The following is an 18,631-nucleotide window of genomic DNA, read 5'->3' as shown; positions in this document are numbered from 1 at the left end:
AGTCTGATCTCAGGGCATGAACCTTACTGGAAAAATAGCAAACTCTCACGAGCTAAAGCAAATCCTACTCGTTTTGACTCCTGTCTTAATCCTTATTTTCTATCCCTGCCCACCTCTTTTATCCTTTCCCTGACCCTTCCCCTTTTCTTTCTCTTTCTCTCTCTCTTTCTCTCTCGCTCTCTGTCTCTTGTGCACTGAGACACTCAGTGTAAAGCAGTGATGATGATTTTCTACATCACAGGGACAAAGAGAGAGAGAGAGAGAGAGAGAGAGGATATTAAAGGATAAGGCACTTCCCTTTACTTTGAATTGTGAAATGGCTGCAGTATGACCAGATGTCTGCATCCCGCAGGCCTCCCTGAAGACGCCAGCTCAGGCAGATGAAGACGTGTCCCACTAAGGCAGAGGTCATGGCACAGGGACAGAGAGGACATCTCGGCAACAACACTTCCTCCCTTATAGCACCGTGGTAGATGCAGGAGCTGCTGGGCTTACAAACTGGATTCAGAGCAGGTCTGGACTTGGACTCTTCATTGTAAGAAGTAATACTATGCTACAGAATGTATGCAATCAAACTGAACTAACTACTTTGCACATAGTGGATATAAAAGTCCATTATAGAGTTTAAAATGTATTGTTTCAAAGCTAACTGCCCATTTCTCTACAGGCCAGAAATAGATTAGAGCGACCTCCTTTGAAAAGAAATTAACTATGTTTTTAAACCTATGCGTGTGCAGGTGATATACAGATGAGAGAGATAGAGAGAGAGAGGGAGAGAGAGCTAGAAAGAGAGAGGGAGTGAGAGATAGAGAGAGCAAGAGGGAAAGAGATATAAAGAGAGAGAGAAGGAGAGGGGGATACAGCCCTTACCTGATTTTCTTGATAAGGTGGTCAGGCGGCCTTCTGCTGAATGTCACCGGTGTCATGTGAGAGTTCAGCCAGGTCGTCACCATGGCGACGCTTCTGTGCTGCTGACGGCCCAGCACAGAAACATGACACTGGCCGGCGCTGCAGGATATTTTCCCCAACGATCTGGACCTACATTAATGCATCAGGACTACACGGTCAACTACATCTCTCTCCATTTCTCTCTTGGCCTCTACAACTGTTGTTTGAGATCTACATCAATGTGTTTAGCTGCTCTCTACACACACACACACACACACGCACACACGCACACACGCACACACACCACACACACACGCCAGAGCTCTTCCGGGTGGAAGTCGGAAGATAAAGTGTGTCTGTTGCAGGGTTTTCCGTCTATTCAAATCTCCAGGTCAGCGTGTGTCTCTCCTCTCACACTAGTCCTGTCCTTCCCATCCCATGCCTGCCCTAACCCTTCTCTGCGGGGAGTGTGTTTTCTCTTTTTTTCCTGTAGATGTTTTTAGGCGAGTCTATAAAGAGCTAATTTTGTCGTTTCTTCACTGAAGAACCTTCAAATGTTCTCCTTTAAAGGTACTGACCGGAACACTTCAAGAGAAGAACTTTAAAGTGTTCTCAATGGTGCAGTGACCCGCTGATGAGACAAAAGACCTGTACATATCTGGTAATCTTTCCCACAGGATTTATATAATCATGGAGAAACTGCACCATGCTTATCCTCTGTGTATTTAGAAGAAGAAGTTGCATAAGATCAGTGGGGACAACCCCCAAACTGAAGCAACCAATTACGTAAGTCAGTCTGGTCTCCTTCACTTTGCACCAGAGAATTCATCTTTTCCTCACCCTAGCGTCTCACTACACGCAGACTTGCGCATTCCTGCTTTTCATTCCTCTCCCAGCACTCGTCGGAAATATGATGTGAGCAGTTTTATCAGCGAGTGATGTTTGTTGTGGCTGCTGCTGATCAGGTTTCTTTAAGCGGCCGGGCCACAAGGGCCCTACAGGTCACCCACAACATTGGCCCTACAGGTCACCCACCCAAACAAAACAAACACAGTTTTCTTGGCCTTTTGGGCTCAGCTTGTGCCAGAATGATGCTGGACGCCTGTCAGAATCCAGCGACACAGCCACCCCCTGCTCTACCCATGATGCATTATGTTTATGCCACACAGAAATACTGTTTTAAAAAGCCTACGCTCAATCATTCTAAGCATGCCTGATGCCTGACTTATTAATTTAGTTTGAGGTGTTTTTAGTTTGAAAAGTATATTTCTGTTTTTTTCCCCTTTCCCTGAAACTTAAACTGGTTCTAGGGATGAAGACGCAGGACGGGCCGGTCTGAAGGGTTAGGTAAATATGTGCAGATGAGATTTGCAGATGCTTCTGTAGGCCACTCCTGAGCGAAACAACTCAAAGCAACCAGAAATGATCTGCAGCATGGGAGCTATGTACACATCCCTTCCAGCTTTAGATGGAAAGCTAAGATCCAACCCCCCCCCCCCCCCCCCCCCCGAAAAAAAGAGATGACCGCAGAACCTCACTGTGGTGAGACCTCTCCCCCGCCGTCTCCCTCTCTCGCTCATGCACAAATACACAAACTCTTGCGCTCTCCATCTCAACTGGAAAGTTTTTAAAATAATTAGTTTGCGCTTCGCCTACACACAGAGGGCTTCCTCCTGGGCTTGTGTCTGCTTCGGGTGATGCCCCTCGCTGCTCTCCAGAGATGGATTACCCCTCTGCCTTTCCAAATCCTACAGAGTCTTAAAACTCAATCAGTGAATCTGCTCAAATAGTCAGTTAGAAAACTAAACTAACAACAAAAACCACATTGATGCACTGACTGGATAAAGGGTAATTTACCAGTAGCTTAAGTTGTGTCTGATGTCCAGGTCAAGGTTAATTTGTCCACTTTACAGAAAAAGTCATGGTAATGTTGCATGTATACAGGTCCCTTGCTATCATCGCCCAACATAAAAATGGCTACAATATAGCCAACCAAGAATTTACAAGCTATCCAAATGCCATCTTTAAGGACAAGACCATCACATCGATTTAGAAACTGTCATGCTGAACATGTATGCGATCTTGTTATTGTGCTGACCAAACAATGCTGATGACACTGCAGCTCCATGAATACTAACAGACTGTGACTCCCCCAGCCAGTGTGATGTTGTCAAGCATGCATCAATGACTGCCCCTACAACTCGAGAAGTTACCATAACACAACCCATTTTACTCTACAGAAACTAATGGTTTCAGTTCAATTTGTAGTGCTAAAAAAAAAGGAAAGGCCAAAATCTGCTATGATTCAAACAGACCAAGAGTGTCGGTGCTCTTCGGACTACCCTGAAGCAGTCGTCAATTCCAAGCTCCTCCTAGCGTGGGGAATCATGCCGCTTTTTAAAAAGAAAATGCGCAGTGCTTAGCTCGACAGAGGGGGTGCGCTCTGCGGGTCAGAAAGAACACACCGAAACAGGAATAAATCCACCCATCAGGCCTAAAAACTTAATCTTTTCACCAAATCTGCACTCAGTTCCAGCTTACATCATGGCTGATGCCATCGTCTCTGCGTTCTTTGATTACGACGAAGTGGTGAGCAAAGTAAGGAAACAAATCTTTTTACTAAGTTTTGCACGGATTTGTCGGAGTAGCCTACATGCAGTTCAACACTTGGTGAAGAAGGAAATCTCTTGCAGACATGGCTAAATAGCGTGCCTAAAGTTACTAGATAATTCGATTACGTCGCAAGAATGTATTTACTTGAAAACGTAACTGCTTATGCTTAAACATATAAAATGTTTTATAGAATTTTGTTGTTAAGAGGCTGTTTATGTTTTACTTTTTAAGAATCGCGACAGATTTATGATCGCGTAATCAGCCTATAAATCGTTGCCTATGTTTCACTCGACCCTCAAAGTGTGAGATGGTAGAGCGTAATGACTATTGACCAAAAAACTGTCACTACTTTTTACAGTTCAAATCCGTAGGTGTAGGCTATCATGCGTTGTCACATTCGAACGTGAACTGCATGTCTTCCAGCCTGATCACTAAACTCCTTCTCAAGGCTATTGGGTCGTAAAAGCTAAAAAAAAACTAAAAAGAAAAACATGCAAGTATGTGTGCTTAAAAACGCGCAAATTCTGTGCCTTGTGTGAAATCAATATACACGAATTCTGGATTTGTATTGCGTTTGGATTTGTATTTTGTATCAAGACAGTTGCTGCAATAGGTTACGTTACCTGTGACCTACACCTGGCTTATTGAACCTTGTGTTGGCTACATATTAGCTAGTTACGTGTTGGCAACCTAGTTTCTCTCAGTGGGAATTACATTATGGACATAGTGCGTGCGGAGAGAGCACTTTATTTACTGCGCTTAAGTTCTGAGAATGCTGTTAAATGTTAATGCTAAATTGTAATAAGCAAATCAAAGAAGATTTTTCTCACAACATATAGTCGACGATAGACTCAAGAAACTTCACATTTCCAAGTAAACTAGGAAGATTATGGCGAATTTATGATCGGTTAATGATAAATGAATGGTTAGTAATTAATCGCGACATATTATGTAATCCTGCGTTATACACTTCATTGGTGAAATCTCAGTCAAGAAAAAGCGGTCTTGATTTGAGCACGATGATGCAATGCTTGTACTCAAGTCATACTCAGCTGCCACGCTTGACACAGCATGCCGACACACTTTATTTATTCCCATAACATGAAAGAGGCCATAGCAGCAGAGGGAGGGATTACAAAGTTGCAATAGAGTTGAACACTTTGAAGTAACTGAAATGCTTGAAATATCCTTGAAAAGAGAAAATCAGTGTGTATTGTCTGTCTGGTAGCACACTGCCTCCGAAGTCTGATTGTTGTTTTTTCCCCCCCCTCTTTGGTGTGCAGAACACAAAAATGCTCAACTTCAACAACACCTTCAGTGGCCCCCCCTCTAGCACAGGTGTTACCCCCCTCAGTCCCCCTCCCACCGGCCCCCTGCTGGACAGACGGGCCGTGGGCTCGCCCCCCTCTTCCTCGGCCGGGGGACTCCACCAGCGGCGGCACTCTGCCAACTCCTTGAGCCTGCCGCCGCCCCCAGGGGCTCGTGACCCGCGCCTTCGCGAGCGCTGCTACTCCGAGACAGGCGACCGTCTTCGGGCCCCGGGAGGCGGAGGCGGCATCTTGGCAGCCATCACGTCATCAGGCATCGGGCAGGTGAACTCCAGCCGCTACAAGACGGAGTTGTGCCGCCCGTTCGAGGAGCACGGCGCGTGCAAGTACGGCGAGAAGTGCCAGTTCGCACACGGGCACCAGGAGCTGCGCAGCCTCAGCCGCCACCCCAAGTACAAGACGGAGCTGTGCCGCACCTTCCACAGCATCGGCTTCTGCCCGTACGGCCCGCGCTGCCACTTCATCCACAACGCAGAGGAGCGCTGTGGCCCCATGCCCCCCAATGACGGCCATGGACGCGCGTCCCAACCGCCGCACCCAGCCCGTCCCCGCCTGCATCACAGCCTCAGCTTCGCCGGGTTCCCCAGCGCACTGTCCCTCAGCCCCCCACCTTGCCTGGCGGCGGACTGGCCTAGCAGCGACCCCTTCTCTCTACCCAGCCAGGAGCTGGCCCAGCTGTTCGGGTCTGGCCTGGCCGACCCCCCAGTCCTGCGCCCGCCCACCGTGCCCTGTCCCCCCGACTCGCTGTCCGACCAGGAGGGCTACCAGAGCAGCCTAGGCAGCCAGAGTGGCTCCGAGTCACCCACCATGGATGCTGCGCGTCGCCTACCCATCTTCAGCTGGCTCTCTATCTCTGACGACTAGTGAGACAGAGAGAGAAAAAGAATGAAAGGCAGAGAGAGAGAGCACTTTCCTCCCAGTTGTCCCCACCACTCCTGACCTTGTTTACAGATGACAGAAGGACAGAGAGGTGCAGTGTTGTTGTAGCCATCAAGTCCAATCAGGCAGTCCCAACCAAATCCAACCCACCCACTCCCTCAGCCCGGAACCCTGCTCTTTCTGAAGCCACCCCTATCGCTGTAGACTCAACTGGTCACAAGGTTCCTCACAAGGTTCCTAAGGATGGCAACAAGTGACAATGAAATCATGATCCCGGTGTCATGTCATTCTGGTGCCAAACTGAAAGCAAACAAGAGGGGAAGCGTGTCAAAGGTCCATGTAGTCTCATACCCTCCTGTGGGTGTGTTTTTTTGTGAGAAAATATGTGTGTGTGTGTGTGTGTTTGTGTCAGTGTGCTCATTAGTGCCACTGCCCTTCATGGCCCCTTAGTTTACCTGATCAGTAAACCAAGAGGAACCATGGAGAAACATCAAGTGCCTTGAAATACCCATTCCTCTGACACGAATGTGTGTGTGTGTGTGTGTGTGTGTGTGTGTGTGTATATATATATGTGTATGGGTACATGGACCAGCACAACACAGCTGTCCTCTTCTGGCCATTTTGGGAATACACGCACACGCACTAAAAAAAAACCAGACTTCTTGATTTTCATTTTAAAACCACCTGGAATATTCATGGAGAAAAAAGTCTCCGGTGCTCCGGTGCTACGTTTGCCAACACCTCGGCAACGATCCCTAAAGTATGTGATGCCTTACACTAAAAGCTATACACTATTCCTTTAAAAAAAAAAAAAAAAAACATTTTTAATTACATTTTAATGGGAAAGGAAAGTTGGATGTGAATCAAAGTCATCAAATCTCCACAATCAGGACTCATCTACACCCCTCTTGTGCATTTAAAGACTTTTTCACACCACTGTCTGTGCGGCCCAGAAAAAAAGAAAAGAAATCCTATGACATTCCTCCCTATGTCATCACATAATACTCTAATACTATCAGTACTATATTATTATTATTATTGTTGTTATTATTATTATTATTTTGTTCAGAAGAACTTTTGGATGCAAGGTTTTGCTTGTCACTGCTTATTTAACTTATCAAAATGTATTTATTGCTGATTGTAAGCATTTTTATTTTGTTTGTATTTATCTGGATCATGACAATAGAATATATTTTCTTTTATGTTAAATTATGATCTTCCGTATCAATGGTGAGATTGACCTGCTTTTGTTTTATTTTTTCACAGTTAATATATTATTCTGCAATGACATTTTGTAACTACACTTTGATTTTATTTTAAAGTGAATCTTAATTTAAAGACAGAATGCAATATTTATTCTTTCATCCCTTGAGGCGGACAGCAGTTCGAGGTTCTTTTGTGTCATTGTGATACCCGCGCTATCTATGGTTTGCCTTGAGTGGGGCCCACCAATCAAAACTATGATTGTAAAACATCCCCCTCCATGAGAACCAATCAACTCCGCCCATACTAGTTGAGCATTTATGAATGTATCTGTGTTATACCCCTGTCCCTCTCCCTTGTAAAAGTCCAAACAAGGACTTTGCCCAGAACACTGAATGTAGTGTGCTCTTGTATTTAGATAACCTTCAAGCTTCTGTAAGCTGGTCATCCTCTCCCTGCCATAAGCATGAAGTTATTATTAATTAGCAAGAAGAATGAATCATGTCTCCTCAAACTCTGAAGTGGGTCTTGAAACATGAAATTTAGCATCAGACTTTTTACTATGATTTTGACAGTTTAAAAACACAGTAGAACAAGTTACTGACTTTCCTTTGTAATTTTGATTATGTAGTAAATCTGGACCACCTTCCGCAGCTGTTAAGTGCCTAACAACACATTCCAAGGGCCACTTTCATTGTGCCTTTATGAATTTTGTTATTCAGAGCTGGTAAATAATTCCTAGTTGATGAGAATAAGGTTTACAACATTGACATTAAAAGTATCTGTTGAATGTCTTCATTCTGCAGCAGTTCACATTGATTAATTACTCTTTCATTTTTCTGTAGTGACAGATTGCAGTTTAAGACCAATAAAATACATATTTCTAAAAAAAAAAAAAAAATGCTCCTTATTTTGTCTTTTTGAGAGAAAAGACTGAATGATGAAGCCATGGTTGAGCAAAAACTTGCCCAGTGAGCTAAAAATAGCTAACTGCTAGCCATTTTAGCCTTTAGCTGTAAGTGCACTTGTAGCACTAGCGACGCAAACCATGGCTGTTGTGACACCACAAGGGGACAGAAAATACCGGACAGTGAGACCTGTGAACCTCGTCATTTTTTTAAGAAGGTAAAATCTGTCCACGTATACACCAAGATTGGTTTCTACGTGGATGTAGGATAACTGAAGAAGGATTTTCAGTCCAGCAGCAGCAGCAGCAGCTGTGTTGCTGACATCATGAGCAAACAACTGGGCCAGTGATTCCACTGCATATTTTGACTCTCCCTGTGGCAACAGTCGGCCTTCCCAGACGAGCTGTGGACTCCCCGGATCTGCGCTGGGTGTTAAGGTCACGCAAACCCCTGATGAAACACGCCAAGAGCCAGCACTTAGAAGAGTTTTCCAGGAAAGCAAGGCCAGGAAGGTCTGACTGGGCCCGATGGTGCATCTCAGTGTTGAAGCAGCAGGGTGCGAGCTTATTAACTCCTGTTCCCCCCTCGCAGATGGTGCTCTAATGGACTGTGTGTCAGTGTCGAGTGCTTTAGCGCGTACGCCTGCAACACGAGTGTTTGACTTCCCCGTGTTTGTTGTACGCTCACATGAACCCAAGAGGTCAGGGCAAGAGGTTGGTTGCCATAGTAACGGTCAGGTGAGGTTCGGACTCATTTAGTCTGGCCCTGCTGCTGATGGACTGAAGGGCGGTGGTGCGGGGGTAGTTTTCTTTCCTCACTTCCCTCCAGGCCAGGATTCATCCCCCTTTTATTCTCTTCACAAGGAGGATTGATTCTTCAGATAAACACTCACTGACTGTGAGGAGGGCTCAGCCGAAGGGGAGAAGTAAATGCAAGTGCTGTCCTCTGTTTCACCTTTATGACCACCACATGAAACACATGACGAAACACCAGGCCATGGACACTAACGTGCATCATAAACCCTAACACTGCACTAGCACAGACACTGATATTATAAACACTACAGTTGATATAAATCACTGTCCACAAACACTGTAGTCATCATAAACATAATGGCATTGCAAACACTTAAGTAATCACATGCACAGGAGTTAGCATAAACCCTGCAGTCATCACAAACTGTATTGTTTAAAAAAAAAATGTCAATGACATTTACATAGTACAAAGGCCCCGCTAATGGACTTAAGGTTTACTACATTTAACTGTTTACATGAGCTGTGCAAACAAACAACTCATTCATGGTCATGACTACACCTATCTGAGCTTATCAAAGTTGACTTCAGCATCAAGTGTTGTAGGAAATACTGCAAAATGGAAAATTCTATGAAATGTTTTCTATCGTAATTTGTATTTATAACAACCACAGTAAAAAACAGTTGATTGAAAAGCTGTCCATCTACAGAGGCTACTACAGCGAGTGTGTAGTCAGGCAAGCTTATGAATGAACAAAAATAAATATATTCTCTCATTTTGCCAAGTGGTGTACACGCAATGAATTCCGTGTTTAAATAACATGTTATCTGGAGGACAAGCTGGCAAGCTAGCAAACATAGAATCAGAAACAGCTAGAATGCTAACAGAATCGGCTTGGCAACAGCAACAGTGGAATCAACTGTAACCAAGCACACCCAAATTTGTCCTTGTCCTCGACTAAAGAAGGCAGTAAACTACTACAAGCTAAACAGGTTGCCTTCTTTTAAAACTGATCTAAAAAAAACTTTCCATTCACGTATGGCTAAATACAACTGTAAAACGGGATAAAGGCCTTCAAAATGAATGGACTTGGCGGAGGAAACTCAACTCCACTCCACGGAGGTCTTTGCCTCTGCTTCTTCTATTCATTTAGTATAATGGGACACCTCTGCGGCTGTTATGCCTTACATAAACATGAGTTTTGACCTGCTATTGATCTGGCCTCTACAGTTAGATCTGGGGGAGACTAATGTGGGGGAGAATGGGTGGCTATGCCTTTAAGGGCAGCGATAGCAGCTGCCCGGGAGGAGGTTGGGGGGTAGAGGAGGGAGGGGTCTGTACTGGAGACAGGAGTTGAGCAACACTCCTTCATCAGCTATTTTCCTCTCTTTACTAGTCCTACTTTCAGCTTTAGACAGAGGAGAGAGTCCATTGCTGCACTTTTAGTGCCCTAGAGTTCTGGTTCAGCATTGACCTCAGAACTCAGGACAAGTGAGACGTTCTGAGGAGTTCAGTGAGGAGACAGAGAGAGTGTGTGTGTGTGTGTGTGTGTGTGTGTGTGTGTGTGTGCGTGTGTGTGCGTGGCGCATTAGAGGTTTGCTCAAAAGGTCAAAGGTCAACAGCGCGCACTATTTATCAGGATCAAGGCGCGATATAGGGTGGTATGGGTTCACATTACACAATGAGTCAGAAAAGTCACAAAATAAAAAGATTAAAACCACACTGCTATGACTTACAATTACTAGAGGTTTCATTATAAACCACTGAGTGCAGATGTGCTTTTATGACTGCACAAAAACAGTTGTTCATGATGTCACTTTATTGTAGTCCTTTACAGATCATTTCAGTATTGTAAGAATGTGTATAGTTTGTTTACAAATTAAACTGCGAAGAAAAAAAAAAGAGAAATTATCCAAAATAACTCAATTGTTCAGCTAATCAGCAAAACTTCCCTTTAATACAGAGAGGGCCATGAGAGCAGAAGTCATGGGAACAGGAGTCATGGCAACCAAGCAGGAGTTCCACTGTTGTTCGGCAGCGAGGTGAGAGACGCCGTATCTGAGGTCTGCTGCTGTGAATCAGTAGCCAACTGAGGCAGCAGTTTTTACAGCAGACAGCGTGCTTGGGTAATGTTCCACCACCATTAAACCTGTCTGGCCTGGCCCTGCCACCTCCCTCCCCTTGTGCCCCTAGGGCCCTCCAACTTGCTCATCTACTGCGGCGAGTTCCAGCAAATGTTTAACCAGACAGCCCTAACCAGATCCAGTGACCCTGCAGGCAGCTGGTGTTGCTGCTGAGAGTTTACACTTTTAACGAGACAAACAGCCTTCAGCACGGCCCTTATATGGGCACCTGAGGGCCGTAATGGCGGTGTGTGTGTGCACTATGCTGTTGTTGACAAACACAAAAGTGAGACCTTGGGAGAAGACCTTCCATGTGTTTTAATCACTTCATCAGTGCCGTAACTCTTTTATGCATATTTCTTGAACTTCTTCGGAAAAAAAACATCCCTATACAAATCATTATAAAACTAGAAAACACCAGAAAGCTACTGTACCTTTAGTAAATAAACAGATTTTTTTCTTAGAAACACACACAGATTGTTATCGCTAAGTGGCTGATGCTTAACTAACCTAATGACCCACTAACTGTTATGTGCTCTAGCGTTCAAGGACTAAAAATCATGGTAGAAACCACTATTTGTACTCGTCTTTACTGCTATAGTAGCTAGAAAGACTGTTGACAGGACCACTCAGGGTCACAGAACACACACACACACACTGATTGTATCTTAGTAGTCAAAGTTTTGGTTTACTGTGTTGACACTTAACAATTAACAAAACAAAAACAATTAACCAGCCAATGCAGGTATGGTAGGACATAGGGATATAGTGGTTTTGATATTTATCTAGAACATACTAAGTCCATATACTGTAATTTGTGTCTAATTCTGCACCCATTAATCTTTTAACCTTCTATACCCATACTAAGACACATGAACTTTCTAATTATATTCACTGACCCTTTTCTAGAGTCTCATGTAACTCTTCAATCCCCATTACCATTCATCCTGCACCCATTCAGCTTTTTCGGAATGACCATACGTTTTGTTGACTATCTCCTACACTCACAGAATACTTCTCAACTCTCTTCTAGACACACTGGAAACCCCATGACCCCTTTCGATTGGCATGCTTAACCCTTTCCAGCTTTTTGTGTTTATACTAGATAAATTAACATCTCCAAACAGTCCGGTTGACCTCTGCGGAAGTTTCATCTCAGGGTCACCACCAGCCAGAATGCAGGCCCCTACCCGACCCCACCTGACCAAGTGGTTGGGGATGCAGGTGATGCGGAGTCTCAGAGCGCCTCACACATCAGTATTCTCACACCTTCCGCCGGTGGTGGTGGTGGTGGTGGTGGCGGCGGCGGCGGCGGCGGCGATGGTGTAGGGGGCCATCGTCGCCATGGCTCCTGTCAGTCTGTAGTCAATACCTGTCCTCACGCGGATCGGATGCAGCCCCGGGTCCGTACCTTGCGCTGACATTATTTCCTTGCTTGCATTTCCTTGGAAAACACAACAGGATAGAAAAGAAGTTAGTTGGGATGGCTCCATGACTGAACCACAACAGAGCTGAACACCATAATCCATTGTGCTCCTGACCTCCCCGTCTCCACTGTGACCAATGCACCCGCTTGACTTCACCCTCAGGGTCCGAAAAAGACAGAGACAGAGACAGAGACAGAGAAAGAAAGAGAAAGAGAAAGAGAAAGAGAGAGAGAGAGAGAGAGAGAGAGAGAGAGAGAGAGAGAGAGAGAGAGAGAGAGAGAGAGAGAGAAAGGGGGGCAGGCAGCCAAGCCTGGAGTCACAGAGGAAATCATAAGGCAATGAGTAAACAAGGGCTCTTTACGCGAAACACATACAATTACAGAGATCCTGTGTAGACCTCTGGACAGAATCATAGGTCATAGGTCACCCACTCATGCAAAGGTCATAGGTCACCCACTCGTCACACAATAGAATGGTGGAAAATGTGTAAATGTAATGGAGATCACAACATTTAAATCACTAAAGTCAGTCTATTCAGTTCTAGAATAAGGTCACATGCACATACACACACTCCAACACAAATCTTGAGATAAAACCAGTCCAAAGCAAGGTAAAACAAGCCCTGGAGTCAAATATTACTGCTGGGAGAAAGTTAAACTTAGGCAAGGGAGGTCGTTGACACACAACACATGCCCTCTGTAGGGTGTAGGACATAGATGAAACCCTGAGAAGGGAACGAGAAAACACGTCAAACTAAAATTGACATTTACAGTCACAATGCACCCATACAAACTTAAGTTTGTAAACATAACAACAGCTTCCGCACAGTGACTATAAAGTACCCAATTTCTGCAAGATCAAAAAACGCAAACTACAACACTGTCACACTTCCATTCTGGTCTTCAAGAAATAGCCGTCCCACATTGATGGTCTGCTGGGAGAGTTGGTCTGGAGTTGGCCTTGATACAATGCTACTGTATGCCTGCTGACATTTCATATAAATCTAATTTCTTATCGTCTGACAAGTTGAAGGTCCTCCAAATGCTAACAATGTTAGCGATGAATTGGCAGAACCATGGAGCGCCTCGCCTCCTTCTGCCTGAGGGATGCTAGCTGCAACCCTCCACACCTAACTGACCATGGCGGGCATTCACAATGCAACGGGGCACTGGCACAAGATGAATTTGGGATAAAAAGGTTTCAAAACCAAATTGCACTAGTAGGTATAGATGTTGAGCAATGGGTGGAGTGTGTGTGTGTGGGGCGGGGGACAAATGAGAAACGACATATGAGAAACAGAAGTAGAAATAGAGATCTAGAATGCAGACCAATGGAGAGGCCAATGGCGATCAAAGTTTATTTCTTTGAATCTGCTGCTGGAGTTTCCATGACCGCTGCACGCTCCGTCATCCAGCCGTCCTCTGCGTCTCCAGATAAGCAGGGCAATAAACCCTCTTCAGACACGGCCCTGCCTGGGCCTTAGATGGGCTCTGCCTCTTCAGACGCAGAGAGGGAGACTGTGTGTGTGTGTGTGTGTGTGAGACAGAGTAAAAGTGTGTGTGAGAGAGTAAATGAGTGTGTGTGTGTGTTTGTGTGTGTGTGTGTGTGTGTGAGAGAGCGTAAATGTGTGTGCGTGTGTGTGTGTGTGTTTATGTATGTAAGAGAGTAAATTAGTGTGTGTGTGTGTGTGTTTATGTATGTGTGTGTTTAGATCGCTAGATTTTTGTGAACCCATAACCCACAACCTTTGCCGCAACTAAACAAGATAATTACCAAAGCAATGGCCCTTCAAGATGAGCTAAATCCCATATATAGTTTATTGGTCAACATCAGCAACACGTGGTTTGGGAGAACTGCCCCAGTGAATAACAGAACTGCCCCCAGTGAAGTGAAAAAGTCTAAACTTGCCCTTCTTAAGGTTGCTGGCATTTACGGTCACGTTATAGGCTATCAATGAAGCCCAGAGAGCAGGTAATGCTTCCAATAGAGAACAATCTGATGAGGATTATCGCCATGATGTGTGTGGTGGAGCTCGGACTGAAGCCTTGTGGAGGATTAAATGTGATTAGATAAAGTCCCCCATGCTGGCTAATGGGAGCGGGGAGTGTTTAGATTTTGTGATTGCGCTAATCAATAAATAAGATGATAACAATAAGATGATTTATTTGCTTTGGTTAAATCACAAGTGTCCGGTTTAAGGATATGGTTTATGTTTTGGATGAGCATCTGTCGGCAGAGATAACGTGTTGACCAGAGAATCCGTATTGAAACCGGAAGTCGTCACTTTACTCCGGTCTCTGGTTGGATAAAACTTGTCACATGTCCTGAACAAAAATGGACAAGGACCTTTGATTTATTCTTTAGGAACCATGTTGATGCCTGAATGTTGTGTCACGTTGTTGAATTTCAAGTTCAACATTAATAGCGATTGAATTACACTTGTGTCGGTGTAATCGCTAGCGGTAAATAAACGTTAATAACTTGAATGACTGATTAAGGATATATGTTACACATCACAAACACACGTAATCGATGTTTTTTGTGTGATAATTAGGTAATAGGTAAGCTTAAATTACGGTATCTTAGGCGAGCTAATTGACCTAGCTAGCTATACAGTGTTTGGCCAGCTCAAGGTAGCATAGTGTGTGGTTAGCTCAAGCTAGCACTCTCACAGTATCTTACGCGAGCTAATTTACCTAGCTAGCTGGCTAGCTAGCTAGCAATTGAATTACACTTGTGTCGGTGCAACCGCTAGCGGTAAATACACGTAAATAACTTGAATGACTGATAAAGGATATATGTTACACATCACAAACACACACAATCGATGGGTTTTGGGGGAAATGAGGTAATTGGTTAGCTTAAATTACAGTATCTTAGGCGAGCTAATTGATCTAGCTAGCTATACAGTGTTTGGCCAGCTCAAGGTGTGTTGGTTAGCTCAAGCTAGCACTCTCACAGACACACAATCAATGGTTTTTGGGGAAAATTAGGGTATTGGCTATCTTAAATTCAGAGGTGTAAAGTAACGAATTACATTTACTCACGTTACTGTAATTGAGTAGTTTTTTTGTGTACTTTGTAATTTTTAAGTAGTTTTTGAAATCGGTAATTTTACTTTTACTTAAGTAGATTTTGACTGAAGTATTGTACTTCGCTACATTGGAAATTACATCCGTTACTGAGTAAAAAAAAAACATAGTTCAAGAAAGGAAACCGAAAGGCGGGAATCGCGCACGACAATTCTCATTGCAGTGGTGGATGCTGCATAGAGAGGATGATAGAGTCGATGCAAGCCGCCGGTGTCGAGTCACGAGAGATAGAGATGGAGGAAGATGATAGTGCGGACTACCAACAAGCTGCGGACGACCAACAAGCTGAAGCACCGAACTTTCCGCAAGTTAAAATTAAAGAAGATGAAGAAACCCCGTATCCACAACTCAGCAAGCAGTTTGCCTTCCAACCTAAAAGAGGCAACAGCTATATAATGCTGTGTAAGCTGTGCCTGCCCCGCCAGACAGAACTTTCTGCTTATAAAAATGAATCTTCAAATCTGCGCAAGCATGTGTTGGTAAGTACAGTATTTGTCCCTTCCCATTAGTAGTTCAGACAGCGTTTTTGTTGTTTATTAGCTTTGCTACAATAAGCAAAATATGCGTGTCATGGCACTTGTAGCCTCATTTTGGCTAGCACTTGCAACCACCCTGACGTCAACTAGCTAGCTAGCTAGGCTAGCTATACACTCATGTACCCATCCTTCTGTTAACAGCCGTCATCCAATAGACTAATAATAATTCCATTCCTGTCTTCCATTCGTTTCAGTTCATAGCATTATTATGTTCAGTCTCTCATATTATGTTAAAAACTGCAGATCAGTCATCAGCAATAAGATACACCACATAAACTGATATTAGGCTAATCATTTGGCTGCTTCCCATGCCCTGAAACAGGAACGATGTGAATGCGCACACCATCGTTGTCAGACAGTTGGACAAGTCAATGTCAATGTGTATGTCGTTATCTCGAATTTATCACGATGTGGTGGCTTTGCAACGTGCACGTCTTTCATGTTCATGCTCAGGGGTCTCGGTTAGCAAGAATTTAGGATTATGAATTGTGATGCATGTAGAAATAGAAAATAATGTTATCATTCTGTATATATACTGTAGGTCTGTCATCTCAAGTAGCTATTTATAGCTATTTCTGTGTTAAGATGCACTCTTGATGGCAGCTCAATACTTAATTGTCAGAATTGTTGTTTGTCATTCTACAGGTCTAGTCTATGTCAGACAACATCTTGACCGGATGGTAGGGGCTGAAGCAAGTTGGACAACATTCATCAGATGAAGATGATTTATTTTCCTCAATGAACTCCAGAAGGTACAGGGGAGTTAGAAGGGAACCTAGCCTGTGTCTCAGTCAATATGGATCTGCTGAACTCCTTTCAGAATATAAAAAAACTGTCCCTGAAACTCAATACTGGCCTACCTGCCTCGGCCGCCTGCGAGGGACTCTTCGGCTGTGCTGGATTGCCGTTTACTGCAAAGCGAGCCCGGATGAACTCTACACACCTTGAAAATCAGCTGCTGCTCAAACTCAACAAGAAGTTTGTAGACTAATGCTCTAAAGGTGGACACAAGTAAAGTAACCAAAGTTTTAATATAGTGGGGCAGCGGCATTTTAACTTTTTTATTTTAGCTGTCATGTGGTTCATGTCTTGACATGTCCTCCCAAAAGTTCCTAAATGTTGTGTTGACAGTTTAATGTTTAATGTTTGACATGTTTAATGTCATTGCACTTATATTTCTAAAGATTTCCTTTAATTAAAAATAACTAGTTTTTGTATTGGATTTATGACCCCTTGTCCTTTTTTGCACTATATAGGAGCGGCCCCGATCAAGTTGTTGAAAGTAACTAAGTAACTTTTACTTAAAGTACATTTTAAATTAACTACTTTTTACTTTTACTTGAGTACATTTTTAGATTGATGAAATTTTACTTAAGTACAAGTAAAATTACCCAAGTAATTGTACTTTTACTTGAGTACAACATTTCAGTACTTTTTACACCTCTGCTTAAATTACAGTATTTTACGTGAGCTAATTGACCTAGCTCTGTACCCTACGGTGTTTGGTAAGCCTGCTGTCAAACGTAAGATGTCGACATTGCGACACTTGTGTGTTTAGTTGTATGACTTCGTAAAAGTTCGGTTAACAAATCAATTGAGTATTGAGCCGTATAACTTCACAAAAATTATAATAATTTAAAGAAAACCGATCGTTTAAATGTCAGGCGATCGACATCATTTCTCAACGAAAAAGTAAAGGTCCTGTTATTAGCCAATCAAACGGAGTAAATCACCCACTTCCGGTTTCAATACGGATCCTGTAGGAAATACGTTATCTCTGCCGACAGCATCATTACCAGACATTTTGATTGACAAGTTTTTTTATTTATGGTTATTGTTTTTATCAACTTTACCAGGCAAAACTTGGAAATGACCAGCTAACGGAATCCCTGGTGTATATACTGTATGTATGAGTGTGTGTGTGTGTGGGAGTTAGAGAGGGTGAGTGTGTGTGTGAGTGCATATGTGTGTGTGTGTGTGTGTGTGAGTGCATATGTGTGTGTGCATGCGTGTGTGTGTGTGTGTGTGCATGCGTGTGTGTGTGTGTGTGTGCATGCGTGTGTGTGTGTGTGTGCATGCGTGTGTGTGCGTGTCTGTGTGCGTGCAGGGGGTGGGTTCATGCAAGATGCATTTTCCATCTGACTGCTTTGGTACACTGAGTTCTCTGTGGAGAGGCCACTGGCTGCAGATGGGAGTCCAGCGCTGGTTTGCCCAGGCTCAGAGGAGGGAAGCTACAGTATCCACCACACACACATACGCGCACACGCACACACACACAAACACGCGCACGCACAAACATAAACACACAAACAAACAAACACACACACACAACACACACGCACAAACATAAACACACACACACACACACAACACACAAACACACACACACCTGCAAATATGATCCCTTTACATTAAAGTATTACACAATGTGGTCAAATGAAAATCAGGGTCAGTAGTTCAGAAACAGCAGACACCATCTGCCCTACAAACAGAGGCTTCATATGCATGGTGGCTCATATTCATATGAGGGATTCATCAACCTCATCTACTCGTGTCCTCTGTGAGGTGAGGTGAGGTGAGGTGAGGTTTAGGAGTGACGAGACAGGGGAGATCATAAGGGAGATGAGGACGGGTGCAGGTCTTGGCTACGGTAGAAGAGACAAAGGTCCTGTGCACTAATGAACTGCAAACACTTCTAACCGAGTTCTAACCTTGCCAAACTCCACACTCTTAAATGTAACCAGCCACTCTTTCTAGGGTGAGGGAGGAGCGTCCAGGAATGATGTGTGGCTTTAAAGACTGGCAAAGAGGAGAGAGGAGAGAGGAGGGAAGAGGAGAAGCCATTTGGTCTTGGCCATCTCTGTGCAACTCGCTGAGATTG

At 44.0% G+C, this 18,631-nt stretch overlaps 2 protein-coding genes across 2 annotated transcripts in view; one reads left to right on the top strand and one right to left on the bottom strand.

Moving 5' to 3' along the window:
• The first annotated feature begins 3,286 nt into the window (after positions 1-3,286).
• Positions 3,287-9,352, top strand: LOC105889825 (mRNA decay activator protein ZFP36L1-like). Its single transcript, XM_012815754.3, has 2 exons — positions 3,287-3,486; positions 4,785-9,352. The coding sequence occupies exons 1-2, from the start codon at positions 3,433-3,435 to the stop codon at positions 5,691-5,693; spliced, it is 963 nt and encodes a 320-aa protein (XP_012671208.1). The 5' UTR covers positions 3,287-3,432; the 3' UTR covers positions 5,694-9,352.
• Positions 9,353-11,356: 2,004 nt separating this feature from the next.
• rad51b (RAD51 paralog B) overlaps positions 11,357-18,631 on the bottom strand; it is a 32,833-nt gene continuing 25,558 nt past the window's right edge. The window contains exon 11 of the mRNA XM_031581833.2: positions 11,357-12,139. Coding sequence (XP_031437693.1) covers positions 11,943-12,139 — 197 coding nt within the window. The 3' untranslated portion in view covers positions 11,357-11,942. The remainder of the gene's footprint in view (positions 12,140-18,631) is intronic.

Source organism: Clupea harengus, chromosome 15 (assembly GCF_900700415.2).
Source record: "Clupea harengus chromosome 15, Ch_v2.0.2, whole genome shotgun sequence".
NCBI classification, from domain to species: domain Eukaryota; kingdom Metazoa; phylum Chordata; class Actinopteri; order Clupeiformes; family Clupeidae; genus Clupea; species Clupea harengus.
This window is presented reverse-complemented; position numbering and strand designations above follow the sequence as displayed.